Source organism: Peromyscus leucopus, chromosome 14 (genome assembly GCF_004664715.2).
Source record: "Peromyscus leucopus breed LL Stock chromosome 14, UCI_PerLeu_2.1, whole genome shotgun sequence".
In the NCBI taxonomy this organism is placed as follows: Eukaryota; Metazoa; Chordata; class Mammalia; order Rodentia; family Cricetidae; genus Peromyscus; species Peromyscus leucopus.
The window spans coordinates 54,712,406-54,732,547 of NC_051075.1; the positions used below are offsets into that span (position 1 = coordinate 54,712,406).

At 49.0% G+C, this 20,142-nt stretch overlaps 2 protein-coding genes across 5 annotated transcripts in view; one reads left to right on the plus strand and one right to left on the minus strand.

Annotated features, from left to right (window-relative positions):
* Angel1 (angel homolog 1) overlaps positions 1-16,235 on the minus strand; it is a 40,067-nt gene extending 23,832 nt beyond the window's left edge. The window contains exons 1-3 of one of the 3 annotated variants that reach the window (XM_037210738.1): positions 15,713-16,235; positions 5,850-5,964; positions 583-1,158 (exon numbers count right to left, since the gene is read on the minus strand). In XM_037210738.1, coding sequence (XP_037066633.1) covers positions 583-1,158; positions 5,850-5,952 — 679 coding nt within the window. In that variant the 5' untranslated portion in view covers positions 5,953-5,964; positions 15,713-16,235. Of the gene's footprint in view, positions 1-582; positions 1,159-3,916; positions 4,128-4,313; positions 4,448-5,849; positions 5,965-15,712 lie in introns of those variants that run through there. The other 2 variants (XM_028876183.2, XM_037210739.1) reach the window with 2 other exon arrangements.
* Positions 16,236-16,354: 119 nt separating this feature from the next.
* The window catches only part of Lrrc74a (leucine rich repeat containing 74A), a 30,832-nt gene continuing 27,044 nt past the window's right edge, over positions 16,355-20,142 (plus strand). For both annotated transcript variants that reach the window (XM_037210740.1, XM_037210741.1), the window contains exons 1-2: positions 16,355-16,725; positions 18,585-18,707. In XM_037210740.1, coding sequence (XP_037066635.1) covers positions 16,683-16,725; positions 18,585-18,707 — 166 coding nt within the window. In that variant the 5' untranslated portion in view covers positions 16,355-16,682. The remainder of the gene's footprint in view (positions 16,726-18,584; positions 18,708-20,142) is intronic.

Sequence of the window (20,142 nt, forward strand, 5' to 3'; positions counted from 1 at the left end):
CTATTTAAGCCATAGAATTTTCTTCACATCTTCATAGACTCCCAATATAAGTAACATAAACAAGCTGGGCGGTGGTGGCGCACGCCTTTAATCCCAGCACTCGAGAGGCAGAGGCAGGCGGATCTCTGTGAGTTCCAGGCCAGCCTGGGCTACAGAGTGAGTTCCAGGAAAGGCGCCAAAGCTACACAGAGAAACCCTGTCTCGAAAAACCAAAAAAAAAGCAACATAAATGAAACCAGTTATTCTGTTATTCTCCTTGAGGCAGAGTGGAGGCCCTGGGAGCTCTCTACCCCTGCCTCCACAATACCCTGTGTCACGTCTGCAGAGCAACAGTGCAGAGTACCAGAGCTAAGGCTGGGCCTCAGTTCTCCCCCTGCCTAACTGCAAGACATCAGACAGGTCCCACTGCCTCTCTGCTCTGTGACGTTTCATCTGGCCCCTGAGGACAGGTATGATGACCTTTAAGACACCCCCAATATCTGATCCTGCAGGAGTCAAATAAATGTAGCAGCAGAACTCCCCACCACAGGATCTTTCCCAAACGACCTGCACGGGGCTCTCTATGCTGCTTGCCAGACTCACCATGATAGGGTATTTCCATCGGGGGAGGCTGCAGCTGCTCCAGGCCTTCAAAGGGCCACATGGAAGTCTCTTCCTGGAGCATAGGCTCCGGTGCTATACTCCAGGCCACCATTGCAGGGTCCTCTTCCCACTGCTCTGCAGCCATTGCGCCCATTGGGAGGACAGCGCAGTCTGCATACTGGGGCCCTGTCTGCACAGGGACAGCTGCCCACAAAGGGCCCTCAACCTCGGCCAGTGGCTCCTCCCCTGGCACCTCAGGGAAAGACTGGTCCAGGTTCTCTGCTGCCCGAAGGTCACTCAGCTGCCTGCTGGACCACTTGTCCTCCGAGGCAGCATCCTGTTCTCCAGAATTATCCATCAGGAGTGCCAGACTGCTCTCAGCTAGTCCTTTATCTGCAAGAGGACCCTCACTCGCAGTCGAGAGTGCCTGGCTCCAACCTTCTTCTTGCCACTGCTGCAGCAGGCCCTCACACTCCTCTTGGTCAGGCCCCCGAGGGGCCATGGCAAAGTTACCCTCTACCTGGGGGGACGAGCTCTTCGCCAGAAGGGCATTTTTTCGACATGTAAAGAAAGCATCTAGAAAGGAAACAAAGTATGAGGTTATAAGAAGACAGCAGCACTCATTCCACAGTATTCCTTTGCTAGCACAGGAGCCTCATCTGAGCAACAGCCACATCCAGCTTGCTCATATTGTACTGTCATAGCCTTCCCAACCTAATACCTGGAACATCGTCTTAGCAGTGCTTTCTATGCGCCAGACACTGTTTTAATTGCTTTACAAGTATTAACCAACGTGCATGGCAGGGACCCAATAAATTTCAATGCAAGAACAGCTAATCCAGGGGATAACCTAGAACACAGATAGGCGCACACAACCTCATCCCTTTTCCTGGAAGTAAACCCTACTGTTTAATTTTTAATTTATTCATTTTATGTGTATGTCTGTGTCTACATGCATGTCTGTGTATCATGTAAGTGCCTGGTACCCACAGGGGTGAGATAATGGTGTGGGATCCCTTGGGCCTGGAGTTACAGATTATTGTAAGCTACCACATGAGGGCTGGGAATAAACCAAACCTGGGTTCCCTAGAAAAACGGCCAGTGCTCTTAACCACTGAGCCATTCTCCAGTCCTGAAGACACTACTTCTAACATCAACTCTCGGGTCCTGAAAACCACATTATATTAGAACTAACACATGACCATGAAATAATCCAGAAGCATAGCCTTATAACAAAATGAACAAAACTGACCCTAAACAATGCTCCTTCAGAAGGGCTTACTCTTGACCTTAAGATGAAAACCAGAGTTGTTCAAACCAGGTAACTCCCAAGAGTTTTCAAGCTCTATAGACTCCCTAATCTATGAAAGCATTCCAAAAATGATACAATAAAGTGGACAGTCTTAAAAAAAACCAACTTACTTTTTAACAAAACCCCTAGGTCTCTTCCCAGAGCTATTTATTCCACCCATAACATTTTCACAAACCTCATTATCTGTTTTCTCACTCCATAACACATCAGACTGTAAATCAGAAGGCACCAGCAACCGACAGTGACAAGACAGCTGTCATCTCTGCTGTGGCGGCCATGAATGACAGCCAACAGGCGATAAAGCAGGCAGGGAACTCTAAAATGGGAGCTTCAAAGTAACGTTTTGATGACAGCAAGTAACTCCCTTCCCAAAACACACATGCACACACACCAGAGCTTATTTACATGTCGGAACAAATGACATGAACACAATGATGGCCCACAATCATCAGACACTCGTTTTATCGACAATTTTTTAGAGGAATGAAAAACTTCAAAATGGTGAAAATTCAAATATCCATGTGACCTATATGAATTTATGTCCCTCTAAATAAGTGGTAAATCTGGGCCAGCAAGATGGCTCAGCAAATAAAGGCACTTGCCGAAGAAAAGGGTGAAGGAACCAAATCCACAAGCTGGCCTCAGACTTCCGCCAACCATGGCAAGCCCCACCACCACCACCACATACACACATTTTGTGCACACACACACACAGAATAATAAATAAATCTTTTAAAACTTAAATCAGTGGCCAGGCAGTGGTGGCGCACGCCTTTAATCCCAGAACTTGGGAGGCAGAGGCAGGCGGATCTCTGTGAGTTTGAAGCCAGCCTGGTCTACAGAGTGAGTTCCAGGAAAGCCACAGTTATTACACAGAGAAACCCTGTCTCCAAAAAAAAAAAAAAAAATTAAATCAGTATTTTTCAACTAGGTGAGAGAGGCAGATTTTGCCTTTAGGGAACGACAATGTCCAGAGCCACTGTGGGACCACAACTGTGACAGTGCCATTGGTTAAGGGGCAGGGATGCCACCAAACATAACACAATAAATGGTCTACTCTAAAAACGTCAAGAACGCTCTCAAGCCACAGGCTGGTCGCTGGGATTCAGTTACCAACTTGCTAACTATCTGTCCCTTGAAACATTATATATGGCACATGCCAGAGGAGCTTTGGTGGTGATTGTTTTTCAAGAGGAGAATGCTGCTTAAACAAAGCTTTTTCAAAATACCAAATATACAAAATTAATATACTTGTCACTTTATAATGTGTGGATGGAAGGCTCCTCTAAAATCCCCAGAATTCTACTGACTGGGAAACCTGAGGACTAATATTAAGACTACCATTGTAGAGACTAGGTAGCCACCTAATGAAAGGACTATGCTGGGTTCTCTGTAAACAGTGACTTCTGTAGGATTTCCCATGCCTGAGAAGTATGGACACCCCTTCCTGAAGCCTCTGGAAACCCATGACGGCCAGCAGGCCATGTGTTGGCATGAGATACAGTGAACAAATGGACAAGGCCCTGCTCTGTTGAAGCTAGCAGTCTAGTGGAGACAAATGTTTTTAAAATTTTAATATTTGATATGAAAATATAGTATCCGTCACCCACAGAGTGCAGCTCCACAAACGAAAAGCACAGAATGCAGTTGGGCCTCTTATTTCTATGAAAACCCTTCTTGACACTGCCCTTCCCTAAGCTACCGGGGAAGTCTGGGAATCCTGCGGGACCTCAGAGAAAAACCGGGGTTGCATGAAAGCCTGCGGATCTCAAAAGCAGAGAGAAGGCAGATTGTGCAGAAGTGACAACCACCTCCCTCACTAAGGCATCCAACCTATCACATCTCTCTCTCTCTCTCAACACTTGCTCCAGACACGCCTCTGGCTTCTGAGCACGAAGTTGTTTTGTTTTGTTTTTTTCCAACTAGACTCGAACCGCCGGGGGCCAGCAGATGACAGGCCGCCGTGAGAAGCCTCGGTGAAGCCAGCCCACCGTCTCAGGGCACACCGCTCCCCGACTCTACCTGCCGAGAAGTCCGGTCCTCGCCTGTCCGGGGTGGCCACCGCTCCCGACCCCCCGGGAGTGTCTCCGCCTGCCCCAGGACCACCGCCACAGCCCAGGAGGGCGCCCCCTGCCCCAGCCCCGGGTCCACGTTAACCGTGGCCCGACGTCACCAGACCACAGCGTGAGGAGGGGCTGCCCACGAGAGTCGCCGGCCAGCCCGAGCCTCGTGGGGCCAGAACGGCCCGCGGACCGGGGTTCAAAGAGCCACCACCTCCACACCTGGCCGCCAGCCGAGGACCGCGGGTGGGAGGCCCGCCCGTTCCCTCCACCCTAGGGCCCCGCGGACCCTCCGCCCCTCCTCCGCCGCCACAGGGCGCAGCCCCAGCTCCCCGCCCCGCGGGACGCGAGGCCGGTACCTGAGAGGGAGCGGAAGAGGCGCGCGGCCGGCAGCAGCAGGTAACACAGGCACGACGCGATCATGGCCGGCCGCCTGCCCGCGCCGCCGCCCCTCCACACACGGCCGCCGCCGCACACCGGTCTCCCTCTGTGAGGCCCCGCCCCGCGCCACCCAGGCTCCTCCCCCTCCACGCCGCCCAGGCTCCGCCCCCCACGCCGCCCAAGCTCGGCCTCGAGCCGCCCAAGCTCCGCCTCCACACCGCCCAGGCCCCGCCCCCGGCCATCGCTTCAACAACAACTTTATTGGGAGTAAGCGTGTGGGGGGGGGGTGTTGCGAGGGGAGGGGCTGCCTTGGAAGGCGCCGGCTGCCACGGCAACGGAACAGCCGGGCAGTGAATCCCGTTACTCTTGTATGCCAACTTTAAAAGTTCATTTAAATAAACAAATACAAATAATAAAATGAAGGGGCCCCTTGGAGGCTCTAAGTACCTTTAAGAGCCCAATTTTATTCTCACTTCTACTACAACCTAGGTGTGGAACATCATATACCCTTTTTTGACACTTTCCTCATCTGTAATACGAAAGACTGGACTTTGCGCTAAGACGTCTGGGCATAACTTCTGTAACTAACCCTTCTGAGCCGAGAGGACAGGGGACAAGTTCTTCCTCATGCCCACACCTCTTCTGGCCTTTACTGTTTCCCAGCTCAGATTCTAGGTCACAAATGGAGTCCTCTTTTTCTTCGAACACATGAGATTTTTACCTCCTCCACCTGTTCCAAATGGGTTATGGGGGAAAGGTGTGCCCCTCTCATCGGGAGGGAGAAATGGAAGGAGAGGAGACTCCACAAGATCAGGGACCAAGACTGAATGGTGGGCTGTGTGTTTATCATGAGGTGAAAATGAGTGGCCCATTGGAATGAAAGAAGGACTCCTCAATACCAGGAACCAAGTGTGACTGACGGTGTGTTTACCATGTATCTCTAGTATACCTAATACTAGGTCAGTGTGGTAGTCTGAATAAGGAAGTGTATTGTCGCGGGAGGCTGGCTCTGAGATCTCGAAAGACTCATACTATTTTCAGTTTTTTCTCTTTGCCCTTGCAGCTTGAGATGTGAGCCCTCAGCTCCCGTTCTACCACATGCCTGCTGCCTCTGCTCTGACATCGTGGACTCTTAGCTCTCTGCAACTGTAAGCTCCAAATAAACCCTTCCTTCTGAAAATTGTCCTGGTCGTGGCGTTTTATCACAGCAATAGAAAACTAAAGCTGGGCGTGGTAGACCACTCTGGAGACAGAAGCAGGTGCATCTCTTTGAGTTCCAGGTTAGCCAGAGCTACAAAAACCTTGACTCAAAATATATAAGACAGTCAGTCACATAGAAGGGACTAATGACTGGATAAAGTGTGTGTCGGCTTAAGCGAAGGCCAGTTCTTCCATCAAGTCTGTACTAACCGAAGACCCCTTGGAATTTCTCTCCCCTTGTCTATCACCCTCCATCTTCTGCCTCAGCTATGACCTAAGGGAGAAGGACCACATTGTACACCCAGTTCCAGTACCCAGTGTCTGAGCTGTGCCATTTCCAATTTGTGGCTGGAGCCTCGGCTGTTCAGGGAAGCCCTCCGGGGAGTCACCAGATCCTGGGCCAGCTGGATACATCATAACACTGGAGGGCTAAAAGGAAGGAGGAGAGAGTCAGTGGTGTGGCCTTCCTGAGATTTCCCCCTCATGAGCAGCTTGCAGCAGCAGCAGCAAAAGCAACAATACCCACCCCTTCACCCGAGATGAACTCTGGCACTCTGAAGGCTGGGGAGCCATTCATAAGTAAGCTACGACCATTAGCACTACCCAAGGAACCCCAATCAAGTCCACTCCTTCAACATGGCTTAAGTAAACTCTCCGCTTTCTCCCAAGAGCTAGCTGCACGTCCAAATTCCAAATCAGACCATAAACCAAGAAGGCAATGCTTCCTCCGTTGACTTGAAAAATGTCTTTAAAGTATAGAGGTCTAGGCCTTCCTTCCAGAGTTCTGCGTCACAGGTCTGAGGCAAGGCCCTTAGACACTCATCAAGTTGTTTTGAGATAGGAAGCTTTGGGTACTGAAGAGATGGCTCAGAGATTAAGAGCACTGGCTGCTCTTCCAGAGGTCCTGAGTTCAAGTCCCAGCAACCACATGGTGGCTCACAACCATCTGTAATGAGATCTGGTGCCCTCTTCTGGCTTGTAGGGATACATGCAGATATAACACTGTGTGCATAATAAATCTAATTAAACAAACAAACAAAAATCCTTGAGATAGGAAGCTTCTCCTAAAAGAGCTAGCCTCACCTGGGCTGCTCGGGACACAGCTGTGGACAGAGTATGGCCAGCTAATTGATGCCGCTCTTTCCAAAGCTTTCCCTGGAGCCAGTGAAGCTGGGCTTCCCTCTGTTTCCTGACTTATAATTAGCTACTTGATTTAGAAGGTGAAGTGTGATTGGAGAATCACACAAGCTTTGGGTTTTGACCGCTTGAACTCAGAACCCCAGTTCTGTCATTTCCTCCCCACGGAGCCTCTTGGGTCACCCATCCTCTTGGTGTCTCGATTTCCTCACCACGCTGAGCCAGAGTGGGCTCTCAGTGTTTTCTTTCTTCTTTCCTTTTTCTTCTTCTTTTTTTTTTTTCAAATAGGATCTCATTATCCCAGAATAACCTTGAACTTGCTCCAAGAATGTTTCCAAGGATGACTTTGAATTTAGGATCCTTCTGCCTCCACCTCCCAAGTATTGGGATTACAGATTTGCACCAATGCTGCCAGTATGCAATGGTGGAGATCAAGCCTGGGGTTTTATGAATGCTAAGTGTCTATCATGGTTTTTAAACTTGGACAAAAGCCATCTCTAATTGCAAATGTTGGGTCTTCTTCCATAATCCCTGGTGAAAATACAGTTCCTGCTCTCCAAACTGCGACACTGGATTACCAAGAGAGCCAGTAACTGTGGATTCCATATATAATTTTTGTTTTGTTTTGTTTTTTCGAAACAAGGTTTCTCTGTGTCTCTGCCTCCCGAGTGCTGGGATTAAAGGCATGCACCACCACTGCCTCGCCGATTCCATATATAATTCAAATAAAATTTTCCCATCTGGGCTGATAATGCTCCCCTCAAAGAGCCATAGACCCAAGAAAAATCCCAACACCAGACATGAGCTATCTTTTGTGTTGCTGGTCAGGGTCATCTAACAGACTCTCAAAAGGTTACAGGCCGTTGCTGTTGTCCTTGGTTTCCCCCCAGAGGTGGAAGGTAAGTCCCTATCGCTGATGACACCGTGTACTTCAGACACAGGACCCAGAGGATCTGAGCTGGATCTGACCTGAAAGCCTCTTCTCTGAGGACTAGTTTTCATGGTACCAGAGGGTGCCACGCAAGCTTCCAAGGAGGGGTGCGACCCATAGCCCTACACCGTTAATGACACCTCTGGACCACAATTCCTCAGCCAAAGGAACATTGCGAGCATCATCTTCGCTGTGTCCAGCTTCATCTTAGCAGAAATACTCTGAGGGATGAACCCTGACATTCATCTCCACAGTGATAAGAATGGCAGCAAGAGGCGCCTGTGCCTTCCTCATTAGCACGGCTTCAAGGTGCACGCGCTGTCTAACAGAGGAAGAGAAAGGCTTTGCAATACTTTGAGGAGCTCAGCTTGGTTCATGTGGAAGTTGACTGCCTGTAACTTTTTTTGCTATACTTCTGCCAATTACATTCAGGAGTGGAGAAGTTACTGGCCAAGGCCTGGAGAGTGCTGCCCACCCCACCAAAAAATGTGAACCACAGGTGTAGTGTTGATCTTAGGGAGGGCAGTAGTTAAGAGCGTTGCCGGCACATCCAGAGGACATGCCACCTACATGGCGGCTCACAACTGTCTATAACTCCAGTTCCAGGGGATCCAATGCCCTCTTCCAGCTTCTGTGTGCAGCCGGCACACATATAATGCACACACATACATGGAAATAAAACATCCATTACTGTGGGATGGGCTGTAGGTCAAATGTGTTGCTCTGATTGGTCAATAAATAAAACACTGATTGGCCAGTGGCCAGACAGGAAGTATAGGCAGGACTAACGGAGAGGAGAACTGAGAAAACAAGAAGGTGAAGGGAGACACTGCCAGCTTCCGCCATAACAAGCAGCATGTGAAGATGCCATGAGCCACATGGCAAGGTATAGATTTATAGAAATGGATAATTTAAGATGTAAGAACTAGATAGCTAGAAGCCTGAGCCATTAGGCCAAACAGTTTAAATAATATAAGTGTCTGTGTGTTTATTTTATAAGTGGGCTGTTGGACAGCTAGGGTTTGGTGGGACCCGAAGAGAAAACTCTTCAGCTACAATCCATAAACATAAAATAATAATAATAATAGTAATTTTTAACTTCTACTAGAGAGATGACTCAGCAGTTAAGAGCATTGACTGCTCTTCCAGAGGATAAGGGTTCGATTCCCAGCACCCACATGGTCGCTCACAATCATCCGTAACATCCCTTTACTGGTCTCTGCAGGCAGCAGGTGTACTAAGGGCCCACAGACATAGATTCAGCCAAGGCATCCATACACCTAAAATAAAATAAGAGGAAAAAATGTATACCAGAGACTTGAGGGTGTAACTTGATGGTAAAGTGTTTGCCTGGTATGTATGAGGCCTTAGGTTCAATCCTCAGTACAGAAAAAGAAGTTTTATCAAAAGTAAACATGTGGATTTGGATGTAGCTCAGTGACAGATCAGTTGTCTCATATGCATAAGACCCTGCATTTAGCTGGGCAGTGGTGGCGCACACCTTTAATCCCAGCACTCAAGAGGCAGAGGCAGGCAGATCTCTGAGTTCGAGGCAGCCTCATTTACAGAGCGAGATCCAGGACAGCCAGGACTACACAGAGAAATCTGTCTCAAAAAAAATAAACAAACAAACAAAAAAAAGACCTTGTATTTAATCCCAAGCATCACACAAAGGAAATGAAAATATAAGTAAATAAAGCAAATGAAATTAGTTTTAATAATCTTTAATTCAACCCTGTAGATTAAAAAAATTTAACCTACAATTTATATTTTTAAATGTCTTTTTTAATATTTATTTTTGTGCTCAGTCTTTGAAATCTAGTATGTGTGTTAACCAGACATCACATCTCAATTTGGAGTGGCCACATTCCAAGGGCTGAAGACCTACAATAAGTTAATGGCTCCCATATTCAATCTGTGCGGATCTAGCAAGTGAGCTCAGCCTCTCTGATAGGATGGGCTAAAAAGCATTGCCTCTTCGAGTTTTCTGATTATAAAAAAAAAAAAACACTTTGCTTCTTAGTTAGGCAGTGATGGCATACACCTTTAATCCCAGCACTTGGAAGGCAGGGACAAGTGGATCTCTGTGAGTTCAAGGCCAGCCTGGCCCACAAAGCAGGTTCAAGGACAGCCAGGGTTACACAGAGAAACCCTGTCTCAAAAAAAAAAAAAAAAAAAAAAATTAAAAAAACCTTGCTTCTCTGAGCCTAGCGTTTTCTCCAGCATCTCAGAATTAATGACTAGATATTCCCCGAATGATCCAAATTAGTGTTAGTCATTCATTCACTCTCGGTCACTGCTGTCAGGAGACCACGTTTTCATTAGACATCTCTCAAATTCAATGTTCGTCAGTTTCTCATGTCTGTCCTCTGACTTTCTACCCAGCCCCGTTCCTTGGCTCTTAGGAGACCAGCTCCCCATCAGCTTTTGAGAAGGGGAGCCACCAAGAATAAACTCCTCCATGCTATCACAGCAGTGTGTGGAACAAGATCCGGAGCCACCTTCTCCCCTCGCCTCCCGACACGGTGGCTGGCCCCTCCACCGAGCTCAGGACCCTCTATCCCTCTTCCCAGAGATGGCTTCCCTACCCCTTTTCCCCCGAGTCCTCACATCAATTCTTAGGCATGTTCAGTCTTTTCTACATTGTGACACTTATTACCCCTCTGGCCGTCCCTCTGCCTTTCCATCTCTCCTTCATAACCAACTCTGTTCTCTCTGCTTCTTTACCTCTCCTTCGCACGCATTTCTTCCATCACTCTGCTGAGCCTGCCTCTCTAATGCTCCCTCCGCCTTCCCTGTTGAGGACATAGGAGAGCTGTAGAAAGGCTACATCCCGGGCCTTATTGGTTCCTGGCGATTATGTAATTTCACGTGCTTTCCCATCTTGGTTTCTTGGGCGTTTGTTTCCCTTCTATCTCTGTGGCTGTTCTACCCTCCCAGCCTTGCGTGTGTCCCTCTGAGCACCGGTCTTTCGCTGACACTGTGCCCAGGACTTCACTCTCAGCCTCTTTCTCCTTCCCGACAGTCTCTCCTTAGAGAAATGTCTGCTGCTGCCATAGCTTCAAATACTGCTCCTATATGACAGCTCTCATTCTTGTGGGGGGTTTTGTTGTTGTTGTTGTTGTTGTTGTTTTGTAGAGCAGAGGATTCTGTCACTCATTCATTCATTCATTTAATTTTTGTGACAAGGTCTCGTGTATCCAAGGCTGACCTTGAACTCACTATGTAACCTAAAATGACTTTCAACTTCAGGATCGCCTACCTCCATCCCCTAAGTGCTGCGATTACTGGAAGGAACCACCACACCCAGCTCTATGCATTGCTGGGGTTCAAACCCAGAGACTCGTAACATACATGCTAGCCAAGCACTCTACCAACGGAGCACCCCACCCTGTAGCTCCTGCTCATATTCTGTGTTTTTCATTCTGCAACCCAAGCTTTGTCCTTCTCCTCTGTAGCCCAATTGAACCACAATCGCCTTTTGCTGACCTCACAGTCCTCTTCAATGGATGCCCAGGGATAACTCCCAGACTCAACGCCCTCAAAGTACACTCATTACCTCCTACCTGTCAGCTTGTCCCACAAACCCCACGGTTCCAGTTTCTTTATCTTTTTTCCTGAATAACAAACATTTACCTTGCTCTCCTACAGTACTTCTTCTCTTTTGCTTTTATTTCTGAGCTCACTGGAGTCCAAGTGGTTTGATCTCCTTCGAATCTATGGAAACAATCCACTTCACCCTTCATCTGCTCCTAGCTGGTGCTGATCCCCCCATCCTAGCTTTAATCCATGCTGCACAGTGCGGCCAGAGCATGCTTTCCACTGGGCGACACCCACTGGGTCATTCTCCTGCTTAAACACCTTTCTGCAAAGCTGTGTGGATGTCAGGATGCAATCCTGACTGCTTGGCACAGCAGGATGGGTCTCCCCACCCTCCCAGCTCCTTTCCCAACACTTCCTTCCCCGATGGGAATCATGCCCCAGCCTTAACATGCTGGGATGGCTTTGTACATGCTTTTCTTTGTCAGCCTTAAATACGCCTCCTCGCCCTCATCCACTTACCTGGCTACTACTGTCTAGTGGATCTTTGGTTCCTAACCCAGGCATCTCTCTCTTCCTCAAGGTTCTCAGATCTCCATCACTCACACAGCACACAACACTGCTCCCTAGTACAGACCTGAAGCCCCTCCTATTTGCCTCTTCTGCCCTGGACTCAATACGGTCACTGTATCCATTCATCTGTACCCTTCAGTAGACTGCACACTCCATGAGGTCCACCCTCTTGATCCCCATCACCCTGCCCAGTGCCAGGGCACTCCATAACTGAACGTGGTTTGATGACGAAATGTTCCCTTTATGTTCCTTTGTTCCCAGCTGGTGTTGCCAGTCTGGAAGGTTCTAGTGCCTATGAGAGGTGGGGCCTAACTGCAGGAAGTGTGTCACTGGAGGTTGGCCTTGAGGTTTTATGGCCAGCTCCCATTTCCTGTCCACTCTGCTTCCTGACTACAGACACAATATGGTGGGCATCCTTACACTCACACCAAAGGCCTTCCCTGCCTTAACGGACTGGAATTCATCCTGAACCGTGAGCCAAATAAACCTTCCATCCTTAAGCTGTCCTTGCCAGACATTTGGTTGTAGCAATGCGACGAGTAATTTAATTCAACGCCCCCCTCCCCATGTTTGAAATCTTATCACTTAAAACTATCATTTAAAAGATCCTAGGGCGCGGGGCGGTGGCTTAGTGGGCAAGCATTCCCAGCACCCACATAAAAAGCCCGAGGTATCGTCGCATCCCTGTAAATCCCAACACTGTTAGTTGAAGGAAGGAGGATCTTGGGGGTCGCTGGCCAGCCAGTCTAGCCAATCAGTGAGCTCTAAGTTCAGTGAGAGACCCTGTATATTTAAAAAAAAAATGGCAGAAATGGGGCTGGAGAGATGGTTCGGTGGTTAAGAGCATGCACTGCTCTTACAGAGGACTCTGTTCCCAGCACCCACATTTAAGAGCCTCATAGCTATCTGTAATTCCAGCTCCAGAAGATCTGATGCCCTCTTCTGTCCTTCAAAGGCACTGCACTCACATGTACAAACACCCTCCCCACATACACACACACACACACACACACACACACACACACACACACACACACATACATATACACCTAAATGTAAAAAAACAAACATGGAAAGCAGTAGAGCATTAACCTCTGGTATCTCACACACACACACACACACACACACACACACACACACACCATCAACAACAGCAATAAAATCCCAAGCCAGATATGACTGCACACACTTGTAATCCCAGTACTTAGGAGGCCAAGACACAGTAAACACCTTGAGTTCAAAGCCAACCTGGGTTACATAACAAGACCCTATCAAAATAATTTTTTGCATAAAATCCGGCATCATTACAACTAACACAACAACTTTTATTCCTTTCTTAGGTCATGTTTCCTTCTAATGTGGCTTCTGCTAACTTCCTCCCTTTGGTCCAGTGGTTCTCAACCATGGGTTTTGACCCTTTTGTGGGTGCATATCCTGCATATCAAATATTTACATTATGATTCATAACAGTAGCAAAATTATAGTTATAAAGTAGCAACAAAAATAATTTTATGGTTGGGGGTTACCACAACATGAGGAACTGTATTAAAGGGTCGCAGCATCAGGAAGATTGAGAACCACAGCTCTAATCCCTTTGTCTCTATTCTCTTCCCCTAAGAAACTGGACCTTCCATCCTGGATCATCTTATTTAATTGCCATCAAATACTCTTTCTTAAAGAACCAGATAAGAAGTAGTTGGGGCTTTCTAGAGTTCTGAAAGCAGCCATAGGCCATGCCTAAAGTGGGTGTAACTGTGTCAAGAAACTTTATAAAAACAAGCCATGGTCCAGATGTAACCAGTGGACTACACAGTTCACCAATCCTGAAATACATCGCTTGAGCACAAACCTTCCTCAACCGAGAGCTACAGTTGCCCCAGAGAGGAAACAGCCTTGTTTTGTTCAAACACAGAAGTCACTACAGAGGCAGCATGGACTCTGAAGCCAGACAGAGTCCACTTGCATCCCCACTCCGTCACCCACTAGCTTTGTGAGCTTGGACCAGTTACTTAATCTTTCTCTCGTCTCCTCCTCTGCAAAGTAGGAGTAAGAGAGGCTTTGAGCAGCTGAAACAAATGAAAACATATGAAGTCCATGGAGCAGAGTGTGGCGCTTATCAGGGATAAATATACACATATATATATAAATGCTAGCATGGAGGCCACAAAGGACTCCCTCTGCTTTAAACCTCACTGGTGAACAGAGATACTGGTAATAAAGAAGGGAATTGGGGTTGGGAGGATGTCTCTGTGGTTAACAGTCCTGGGATGGCTATTCTTGGTTGTCAACTTGACTACATCTGGAATTCACTACACATCCCTCACGGGTATACCCAGTGACTTGTGTTCTTAGTACTTGTGATGGCTATTTCAGATGTAGTCAAGTTGACGACCAAGCATACCAGCACAAGTACTTATCGTAAAAGCAAGAGGACCTGAGTTCTAATCCCTAGCACCTACGTGAAAACCAGGCAACAAATGCCTATAACCCCAGTGTTGGGAGGCTGATCCTGGGAGCTTGCTGGCCAGCCAGTCTAGCCCCAAAGGAAACCAACCATCAAGCTTCAGATTCCGTGATAGACCCCACCAAAAACGAACAGACAAAACAACAACAACCAAAAGCAGTGGGGCTGGAGAGACGGCTCAGCAGTTAAGAGCACTGGCTGTTGTTCCAGAGGACCCAGGTTCAATCCCCGGTCCCAATATGGCATCAATCAGTAACTCTAGTTCCAAAAGATCCTATGCCCTCTTCTGGTCTCTTCATGCCTGCCCTACCCAGGCATGCAAGCAATGCATAGACATATATGCAAACAAAACACCCATAATGCATAAAATAAAATAAAATAGAGGGCAATAGAGGAAGACTCCTGAAGTGTCCCACTCTGTCCTCTGCATGTAGATCTGCACACACACACACACACACACACACACACACACACACACACACCCTCTTCTTTTTAAAACATGTGTGTGTGTGTGTGTGTGTGTGTGTGTGTGTGTGTGTGTGTGTGTTAAGGATAGTGCCACAGCACACACATGGAAATCAAAGGACAGCTTTCAGGATTCCATTCTCTCCTTCTACCATGTGGGTCCCAGGGATCTAACTTTGCTCCATCAGGCTGGGTGGCAAGAGCTTTTAACCCCTGAGTCATCTTCAGGGTCCAATTCTCATTCTCTTCGTATCTGTATTTGGCATCCAAACCTTGCCCCAGATGATGATTCTCTTTGATTTATTCCAAAATCATGGCACCCTGCTGTTTGAATTACCTGCAGCATCAGTTCATCTCCCAGGTGCCCTCAGGCCCACCCCTGAGCACTGTAGGGGACTGTCTCACAAACTAGTCACTTTAGCGCACAGTGGTTTAATTGGATGGCACAATGCAGCATTCCGAGGTTTGGTTCGGTTTGAAACTCTATAGTCCAAGCTGGCCTTGAACTTGTGATCTTCCCAGCTCTGCCTCCTGGGTACTGGGATTACAGGCAAGTGCTACCACCTGGTTGGTTGTGACACAAAACAGAAAGGACACAATCTCCAACCATGAATGAAAATGATGGAAAGGCTTCAATGAGGAGAGAAGAGCCCTTTCAATGGCTGTGCCGAGACAATGCAACATGCACACATAACGCTCCCGCCTCATGCACAAAGAAGGACTCAAAAGCCTGGTGACCTGAGTTCAGTCCCAGAACCTATGTAAAAATGCAGATGTGGTGTGTGCATCTGTAACTCCAGCACTCCTGCGGTGAGTTGAGGAGATGGGAGAACCGTCCCGTCTCACGGAGCAGCCATCCTGGAGTACAACACAGTCTACAACACAGAAACAAGTTTGCCCTCGCGAAAAAGAGGGAAGACGAAGAGAACCGATAAGAGGCGTCCTCTTGCCTACACATACACATCTGTAGCTATAGTTTCTCAGGTCAGATTTCTAGCTCTTCATCTTGTAAAAGACACAAAGGGGACTTTCACCCGCCCTCCCCCTCAAGTCTTCCAGCCACTGACCTGACTGTGTGATGCTCTGAAGCCTTAGTCGAGGAGCAGCAGACCAGCCCTCGGGTTCTCCCGACACCCCGCTGCAAGTGAACTTCAGCTCCACATGTGAACACCGCTGAGCGTGGGAATCCCGGCTGAGCGTGGGAATGCTGGCCTCCAGTCACACAGCCTAGCAGTGTGGTCTGAACGGTGCTGTGGCAGCAACAACCCGTAGTGATTGAACATAGGCTTGTCGTGCTGCCCTTTCGTCCTCCTGCTCCGAGGTGGAGGGTGCTCTCCCAAGGGTGCAAGCCAAAAAGAAGAACTGGGTAGAACAGCTCTGACCTCACCCATCACTGAAATACTTTGTACCTGAAGCGCAGCCACCTGGAGAGAAAAACATGGTGGCGGCGCTTCACGGTCACCTGACTAGGAGCCTTGGGTTTGCTTCTGACTCGGAAGGAAATAGGCTGTCACTAAGAGGTCCCTCCACAGCACCCAAGCACTCACAGCCAAGTCTGGGCTTGGACCCAGCGAACATATGAGGAAAATGACCCACCCCAGAGCCACCCAAAGGGCGGGAGACCTGTTGTTGCCGGGTCCACCCTCAAGGATCACAATGACCGCATGAGCTCATGGAATGTTGAGGTTAAAAGGAAAGTGGCTCTTAGGTCACAAAGTCACAAGTGGGCGGGCATCCTTTTTGACCAAGGTCTAGGGGGATAGAGCTCTATCTTTGTCCCGGATGAGCTCCATCCGGGCCTAGCTACCTCCCCCAGACAGAGTTGGAGGCAAATCCATGCATGCCCAATTCCCACCGAAGCCGGCTCTCCTCCAAGCTTGCTTGGATGAAAAATTAGCTCCAGGTTCCCTTGGGATCCGCCCTCCAGAGGGCAGCAGTGCACATAGTTTGAAACAGAGCTGAATGGACAGGTGTGCACCCTAGGGACGCAGCCACCAGGGGACAAGAAGCTGTCAGCCCCCAGAGAGTCCTGGCAGCATGGACGATGATGATGATGAGCCTCTTGAGTCTGAGGCCAAAGGTGAAAAGGCCCTTATCTATCTCCCCTCCCGGAGTAGTGTCCAGTGATTGGGTACACCCCAAAGGCCCTTCTCCCTCTGCCTGAGTCTCTGCAATGGAGATGGTGTGTGACATTTGCCACAGGGTTTAGAAACCACTCAAATATAGTGAGTCATGGTGCTGAACTTGGCTCTTATGAGGGCTAACCAATCTTAATTTTCATTTTGTAGACTGGTTGACATCACGTTGATAGTTAGAAACCAGCCATACTGAAAACGTTTACACCACATGAATTGGCTGATAGCTGTTCATTTGCTAGCATCCCCCTGGTTGAGTGGAATTCTAAAACTGTGAGGGTTTGGAGTGACGGATCAGTGCTTCGAGCTTTTTGCTTTCCAGAGAACTCGAGTTCACTTCCCAGGGACTCACAATAACCTGAAACGCCGACTCCAGGGGGTTTGACCCCCTCTTCTGGCCTCCACGGGCACTGCAAGCATACACATTGCACTCCCAACACATTTCTTTTTCTTTGTTTCTTTCTTCCTTTCTTTTCTTTCCTTTCTTTCTTCCTTTCCTTTTCTTACCTTCCCTTCCTTTATCTCTCCCTCCCTCCTTCCTCTTCCTCTTCCTTCCTTCCTCCTTTCCTTCCTTTCTTTTATTGTTTGACTGAGAGTCAGAAATTTGCCCCTTTTCTCAGAGCCCAGGGCGGCAGCCTGGGTCGCTCGGCTTCTGAATGCTTCCTGACCACTGAGCCACTGCTACTCAGATTAGATGTCACATGGAAACTTGTCACGGAGGCTTGGGGATAAATATCGGGACCTGGCTCTGTGAGCAAAAATGAAGACACACACTTACTTGGGATCAATAAGAAGCCCGCCCTCCTAGAATCTGAACTGTGAAAACGGGGGTTGGTGGGGGCACATAACGCTCAACCCACTCAAAGTGTAGATGAGCAAACGTGTATGAAATTATCAAAAATAAAAATAAATAAAACCAACAGGTGAGAGAGAGAGAGAGAGAGAGAGAGAGAGAGAGAGAGAGAGAGAGAGAGCTGGCCCTGTCTGCTAGGCCTTTGGGAAGCATAAGTGTGGCTTCCTGAACCCCTGAGGCCTGCTGATGCTGGATTTGTCCTCTCTGAAGCCTGTGTGTGGCTCCCAGGAGCCCACCACTCCCTGGCCCAGTGAACTAACTGACCACATCCGGCGAGGACAGGGGCCAGAGTGAAGGAGACGACACTGCTGCTCTCAACAGAGCCTCATCCGATGAAGACAAGCATGCTCAGTCACAGACCAAACTTCAGCTCAGGGACACCCTCAAGCCTCTCCTTCATAGGCCCAGGAACAGTGCCAGACTCGAGGGAAGGGGAGCTAGGCCACCTGCCTAGAAATCTGACTGTCCCCTTGCTCCCTGGAGTGGATCCGGGGCTGTTTTGCTTTGCATCCGATCCCAGTCCCCACGTGTCCTGCCCATCACCTACCTCCCGGCGGCACAGTGTGTGACCATGAAGTAGCCCAGGCTTTGGAACACGTCTGTTCACTACAAGGAGTAACAGATTCAACAGCAGACCCCCCAAATCCTTCCATGCAGATGATAAGAGGGGAGCGTGAGCAAGGGCCCCACCAAAAGCAGGCAGATGAGGGTCGGGGGCAGGAGCTGCCCACCGACAAGGGACACAGGGACACAGGGACTCCACCACCTCAGCCATAGGGAGGTCTTATAGAAGGGGGTCTCCCCAACAGGGCTGCTGTGTGAGGCTATGGGACAGGACAAAGGCTGCAGGCAGAACCTGGGAGGGAGGCCGAGATGGAGGGCAGTCAGCGGCAGGTGTCACCCAATGGGCCGCAGGTTTGATTCCCTGAACCGGATGGGATTTTCTTCCAGATGAGGCCGCGTTAGCGCCTCAGAGCAGCGATGACACTCTCTACTGCGAAGCCGAGGCCCCCCCAAGCGTTGAGAAAGAGAAACCCACCCGGGAGGATTCAGAAACCGACTTGGAAATTGAAGGTGAGGTCACATCTGCGGAGGGGTGGGTGGGGGGCGCAGCCAGCTTCCTCGGGAACTGGAGAGATGTGATTCCACCAGAACGTTCCTCTCTGTCCTACTGGAAGATAGGGCCAGGAAGGCTATGCGATTCTGGAGCACTGCTCCTCCTGGTTGGCTGAGGACAGACAACACAGGACCTTCTGAGCAGGACCCACATCAGGTTGTTGTTAAGATCTAAGCCAACACACAGAAGTGTCTGATCTTTAAATCTCTCTCATATGACTGTGTGTGTGTGTGTGTGTGTGTGTACATGAGTCCAGGTGCTTTCACAGAGGCCAGAGGCATCAGATACCCCCTGGAGCTGAAGTTACAGACCGTTGCAGCCTTCTTGACATAGGTTTTGGCAGCTGAATTCAGGTCTTCTGAAAGAGCAGTATGTGTGTTTTTAACCTCTGAGCTACCTCTCCAGCCCCACCCCATTCCACCCCATGACTCTTTACGTGATTTTCCCATAACCCCAGAAGGCGGACTTTATTCCATCTTTTCTAGAAAGGAGGCTTCAAGGTTGTGAGAGTCACCCAAAGACAGCAAGAGCTGGCCAGGGCTCCCTAAGCTGATGCCACGCTTGACCTGCCTTCGGCATTCAGTATTCCACGCGGTACCCTAGAGTGTCTCTGCTGCCCTAACCCCGGGGCTTTCTGGTCACCTAAGAGCTCTCGTTTCTCCTGCTTCAGAGCCCCAAGTTTTGTCACAGAAATCAAGCATCCCTGTTACCCCATCGGATGGAGCCGAAGCGGACACTCTGTTCTCGCAAACAACACACGGCCAGCATCCCTTCCTTCCTGTTATTTCCCCTAAGGAGAAAAGGGCCAAAAAAGCTCGTTTGTGAGCATCTGTGAAGCGAGGGGAGAAGGACGCTGGTCCCATTGGGTGGGGGCAGTCTTCAGCTTTGCACACTTAGTCTAGCCCAGTCACCATTCTCCTCTTGTTGCTTTTGTTTTAGTGAGAAAGGGTTGCGTGTAGTCCAGACAGACCTTGAATTCACTGCCTTGCCAAGGATGACCGGGACCTCTTGATCCCAGCCCCTGCGAGTGCTGAGATTACTTCTGCGCATCGTTATCCCCACCCTCCTGTGTGTTCTCGAACAGGGGTGGCAGTCAGTGATTCTCAGGCCACATCAAAAGGGGTCAAAGTGGCCCTTACCCCAATGTCAGCTTATAAGACTGTCTTTCTGGGCAGTGGTGGCACATGCCTTTAATCCCAGCACTGGGGAGGCAGAGCCAGGCGGATCTCTGTCAGTTTGAGGCCAGCCTGGTCTACAGAGCGAGATCCAGGACAGGCACCAAAACTACACAGAAACCCTGGCTCAAAACAAACAAACAAACACACACACACAAAAAAAAAAAAAAAAACAACTGTTTTTTTGTTTAAGCAGGTGCTTCTCCAAATCTTTGGC